Genomic DNA, 5,364 nt, shown 5'->3' with positions numbered 1-5,364 from the left:
TGAATTATGAAATTAAATGCAGTATTATTCATCAACTGGGGATGGTAGTGTACCGTTGATGCAAGAGATGGGCACCATTTTTTTTTTTATTTATTCCAGTAGGTCATATAAATTGGAGTACAGTCCGTCATTTATGCTTTTAAAATATAGTGTTCTGTGCTCTGTGCTCATTGATGATCAGCTTATTAATTTACTGACTTATGATTTACCTGTCACATTTCCAGAAATACTGTTTGAAAATGGCCATGAACATTTGTCAGTTCAAACCCAGATTGGAACACATTGTATGTGCAATCTTGCATTGAACTTCTGACATGTTCACAGTCAGTTTCAGTCAGCATCTTTGTAAATGTGACAGTTAAATCATGAGTCAGTAAGTTAATAAGCTGGTTATCAATTAATCTACAAAAAGAATTGTTTAGAAAATCAGGCTATAAGTAGAGGGTGTTTCTCATAAGTCAAGTGTTCTTGATGCATGTTGTTCATTGTTCTGTAGATCTGAGAACCCAGACTTTTCTCATTAATTAATTAATTAGTTTACAAGGTGAATTATTGAACCCTTGCATGATATATTAAGCCTAAATGGGATAAGTATGAGTTTTGGATTGTAAGGTAGCTGTGGACTGCAGGTATTTATCTCAGAAGTTGTATGATGTTGCAGAGTACTTCAAGAATGGATACACGTTGTATCTGAACTCAGGCCTGAGCTCAAGTCGGAACCACTATGGACAGAGAGTTATAACAAGAGAGGCCGATCTTGTTACTGCCCATGAGTTTGGTCACAATTGGGGTTCTGAACATGATCCTGATATTCCAGAATGTAGCCCCAGTGCAAGTCAAGGGGGCTCCTATCTCATGTACACATACAGTGTTAGTGGGTATGATATCAATAATAAGGTGAGCTGAGTTTATGTGTGAACTAGAATTTACTTAGTGTTACAGATTGACTTCTTGAACTAAACATATTGTCTCAGGTTAGCGTGAACTCCAGCTAATTGCTTTGGAATCTGTAGCATATGTGTTTTGCTACATTCTTTGTACAAAGTGCAGAGAATGAAAAGGTAATTGTGAAGTCATTTTCATCAATTAGTCATCATATTTGATCTATGAAACTGTTCAGCTGATTTTGATAAAATTTTACATTGTGGGGCAGGGGATACATTAAAAATTGTCAAATGAATATAAGTTTGTATCCAATAAGTCTGCTATAAACCCAGTATTATATAAAGTTGACATCAAAATTTATGTTCTTTTTGGCTTTATTCCTTCGTGGGTTTCTATCTTCATTTTCCAGAGTAATCTCTTCTTCCACTCTCCATATTTGAAACCCTGATTTGTATTGGACTGTATTGTACCTAATAAGTGTTTTGTGCATATGTGTAGGTCTCTGCCTGCCTAGTAGTGGCCAGTGGTCACATTATCTTTGCTCCTTGCTTAATTCAGTATGACCATACCATTTTAGCAGTCTATTTTCTACTTTTATTATTACTGATGAAGGAACGTCCATTTCTTTGCATAATTTCATTTCTCATTCTGTTTTTTCTTGTCACCTGAGGAAATATTCCTACATAAGTAACTTTTTTTTATTGCTAGTTAGGTGGGACTAAGTCCTTGTACTGCGGCCACTTCTGGCCTACTGTACCAGCCCCAGGTGATAGGTGAGGGTGATTGTGGAGCAATTGGGGGAATGAAGATTGGCAGTGGAAACCGAAGTACTCGGAGAAAACCTGCCCCAGTGCCCACCACAAATCCCACTTGACCAGACCCGGGATTGAACCCGGGAAGCCAGCGACTAACCGCTTGAGCTATGGCGCCACCTACATAAGTAACTTAAACCAGACTTGCTGTATTTTAGGTTCTCAACAGTGAGGCTGTGACTGTGAAGGATTCAATCTTCTGGGTTGTAACACCATGTAATTTGGAGACCATCCAACATTTTTAGGAACATACTGCCCCCATTTTCATGATTTAAGGTTAAGTCAATGAAAAAACCAGTAGAATCAGGTGTTACAACCCAGGGGACTTCACACTTCAATTAAATTTATACTGTTAAAAAATGGCTGCGTGCATAAAGAGTTTGTACATAACATAAGGTTTAAATATCACTAAGATCTAGAACTGAAACTTGAAAATTTTATGCATTGTTGACATTTTTCCTCCAGCGCTTTTCACCATGCAGTTTGCGATCAATTCGCAAAGTACTGCTGGCCAAATCGGGGCGCTGTTTCTCAGAACCACAAGAATCCTTCTGTGGCAACCTGCGTGTGGAAGCTGATGAGGAGTGTGATGCAGGATTACTGGGTACAGAAGACAATGATGCCTGCTGTGATAAGAACTGCAAGCTGCGTCGCAACCAGGGAGCTGTGTGCAGTGACAAGAATTCTCCATGCTGCCAGAACTGTCAGTTTATGCCAGGGCAAATGAAATGTCGTGACGCACAGCCAGCGACTTGTGAGCAGGAATCACGCTGTACGGGAGCTTCTTCAGAGTGTCCACGTAGTTTAGCAATGACAGATGGAACACCCTGCCTGGAGAGAGGACAGTGTCGTAGGGGGAAGTGTATGCCATACTGTGAGACCCAGGGTCTTCAAAGCTGCATGTGTGACATCAGTAAGTACACAGTATCATGGTCCCTTTATTATACTCTCCATTTGAAGTTTTAACTTGTAGAATGGCAAGGCATTCTTACCAGTTTTGGTGGGAAACCATCTTAGAAAATATCTGCTGAGAAGTAGATGGGAAGCTAATGTTAAGAATGATTTTATGGAAGCAAATGGTGATGGGAGTTATATGGAACTGGCTTAGTATCTTGTTCAGTTTAAGTCGTTTAGCATTAGTGATGTTGAAACTTTGGGTCTGTGACAAAATATATGAAAAATGACTAGAATGACATATGTACTTATAGGTTCGGCCACACAGAGTGCTATGTACACGACGCATGCTACGTACGCTATGTTCGCTATACGAACAGAAAAATATCTTCCTTTATTGCCAGTGTGACTGGCCACAGAGACTCCATACGCTACGTACGCTATGTTCCCTATGTTAGCTGCATCACTGAGTGTACACAGTGTATGTAGCGAACATAGCGTAGCGCTCTGTGTGGCCGAACCTTTAGAGAGTTCATTGAAGCAGTGAGGTAGATTCTGATAGCTCATTCACAGTCCAGTCTGCATTGAGACTGCTTTACTGTTGAAAGTAATAAATATTGTGGCATATAGACCTATTGCTAAGCAGTGACTCTGTAAACAGCGGCCGTTGCTAGGTAATATGCAACAGTAGAAGAACGGTGTTTTCTATGTGGTCCATGTCACAGCCATTGCTATGCAATGGCGCAGTAAACGCCTCTACAACAATAGAGGCACTGTGTTTTCTGCATGGTCCATGCAAAGGAGTTGAAGACAGTTGCCACTACAGTTCAGTTGGAAGTTCAGTTGTGGAATGTTAACCAGCGGACATTAATGAAGTGAGCACGGGAAGCTGAAGACTCTCCACTATTAGAAGGCATTGTTAGGGAATGGCTGTTGAAGACACAGCAGACTGGAGAAAGGCTTAGTGGGTGCTGTCGTGATTTGTAAAGGGTGGAGATTAGCAATAGCACTGTAATTACATGTAGTTTTGAGTGCTGTATACAAGTGGTCAATAAATCCATTCATCAGTCCATACCTCATCTATAGTCACACCCCAAAATCGTGTAACAATCTGGTGCCAGATATTGTTGGATTGGAAACTGCATTAGAACTTGACAACTAGTTGTTGGACTTTGTGAACTGTGCACTGTCAGATTTGAACCCAGAAGATAGATAGTTATGGCGGATTTTGAACGTCTTGTTAGCCATCATTGAAAAGCATGTGGCCAAGATGGGTGTCTGGCTAGGAGAAATGAGGGCCTGGTGTAACGAGACAACGGCCTGCTGAGAAGCGACAGAGGGCCGTCTGGAGAGTAAAGAGCCAACCTAATTGGAGATAGAGTCTGAGGCAGAGCATGAGGAGGCTCCAAAAGACGAAGCTGCAGTGGAAACTTGCAGAGCACTGAAGAAGTGGCATAGGGATGGGCATCTAACCATAAGGCACTATGGTCAGCCAAAGAATCAGACCCAGGGCTATGGTGGATCTTGGAAGAAATTGGCTGTTGCCTGCCGAGGAATAATACAGCGTTCCATTCCTGCACTGTGTAAGGGACAAGGCAAGGACATTGTTGTACAAGTAGCCCGGAAAGGACAGACGTTTGGAAGGAGACATTGGACACACCAGGAAAGCATCACTGGCATAAGGAACCAAGGCTCAAGACAACAACTACATCTGTGGAGGGAGGGGATAACCAGCAACAGCATCAGAGGATGAAACTGGAGACAGGAGCTATGTCTGAGAAGCCAGAAGACATTATATGAGACCCTCAGACAAACTCTTGAGTTGGAGATTGTGAAGTGAGCAGTCAGGACTTCCATTAGACTGCAGGAAATGAGTGTCAGGACATTTTGGAGGGGTTGACACCTCCCAAAACAAAAGAAGAGCCTACTAGCAGCTTTAGAATAGGAGCCATAGATGTAAGAGCATTGACCGCACCAACTGGAAGAGGTTGATGTTGATACACCTGGACAGCCTTGCATCTTATCAAGGAGCCACGTGGGATGAGAGGCCTTAAGGGTGGTGCAGTGGGAGCAGTTGGAGTGTAAACACTGCAAACTGAGCCAAGAAGAGGAAGGTGAGACTAATCACAGACATCACAAGCAAAACCCTTTGAAAACAAATGGCAGTATAGCCTTAAGGAGGGAGCAGTGTGGCATATAGACCAGCTGCTAAGCAGTGACTCTCTGAACAGTGACCATTGTTAGGTAATATCTGCAACATGCACACAACAATATAAGAAAGGTGTTTTCTATGTGGTCCACTACTGTTGCTATGCAGTGGTCCTGTAAACACGCGTCTACAACAACTGAGGGGGCCATGTTTTCTGTCTGGTCTGTATTGAGGAGTTATCTTGAAGACAGTTGGCGCTACAGTTCAGTTGAGAGTTCATTTGTATAGTGTTAACCCATTAACAGTAAGAACATGAGCGTGGGAAGCTGAAGAATCTCGACTATTAGAAGCCACTGCTGAAGATACAGCAGGCTGGAAAAAGGCTTAACAGGTGCTGTGGTGATTTATAATGTGTGTAGAGTAGTAATAGCCCTCGTTGTGCGTTCAAGTTCTAAGGTCTCTGATTTTTTTTCTCACACAATAATCATACAAAAAAAATTGAAACCTCTGTCACTTTTCAACGCAATCTCCCTGCAGCCGTACACATTTTTCACAACGTCGTGTAACCGTTTGCTAGTGGACTCGAATGTATGAGGCCCTGGAGGGGAGGTGCCTACGTGATAA

General features: G+C 42.1%; 1 protein-coding gene across 1 annotated transcript in view; it reads left to right on the top strand.

The window, feature by feature from the left end:
• LOC111874896 (ADAM 17-like protease) overlaps positions 1-5,364 on the top strand; it is a 30,482-nt gene that overhangs the window by 18,524 nt on the left and 6,594 nt on the right. The window contains exons 5-6 of the mRNA XM_023870761.2: positions 662-897; positions 2,163-2,610. Of these exons, the coding sequence (XP_023726529.1) occupies positions 662-897; positions 2,163-2,610 (684 nt within the window). The remainder of the gene's footprint in view (positions 1-661; positions 898-2,162; positions 2,611-5,364) is intronic.

This window comes from Cryptotermes secundus, unplaced genomic scaffold (assembly GCF_002891405.2).
Source record: "Cryptotermes secundus unplaced genomic scaffold, Csec_1.0 scaffold308, whole genome shotgun sequence".
Classification (NCBI taxonomy): Eukaryota; Metazoa; Arthropoda; class Insecta; order Blattodea; family Kalotermitidae; genus Cryptotermes; species Cryptotermes secundus.
This window is presented reverse-complemented; position numbering and strand designations above follow the sequence as displayed.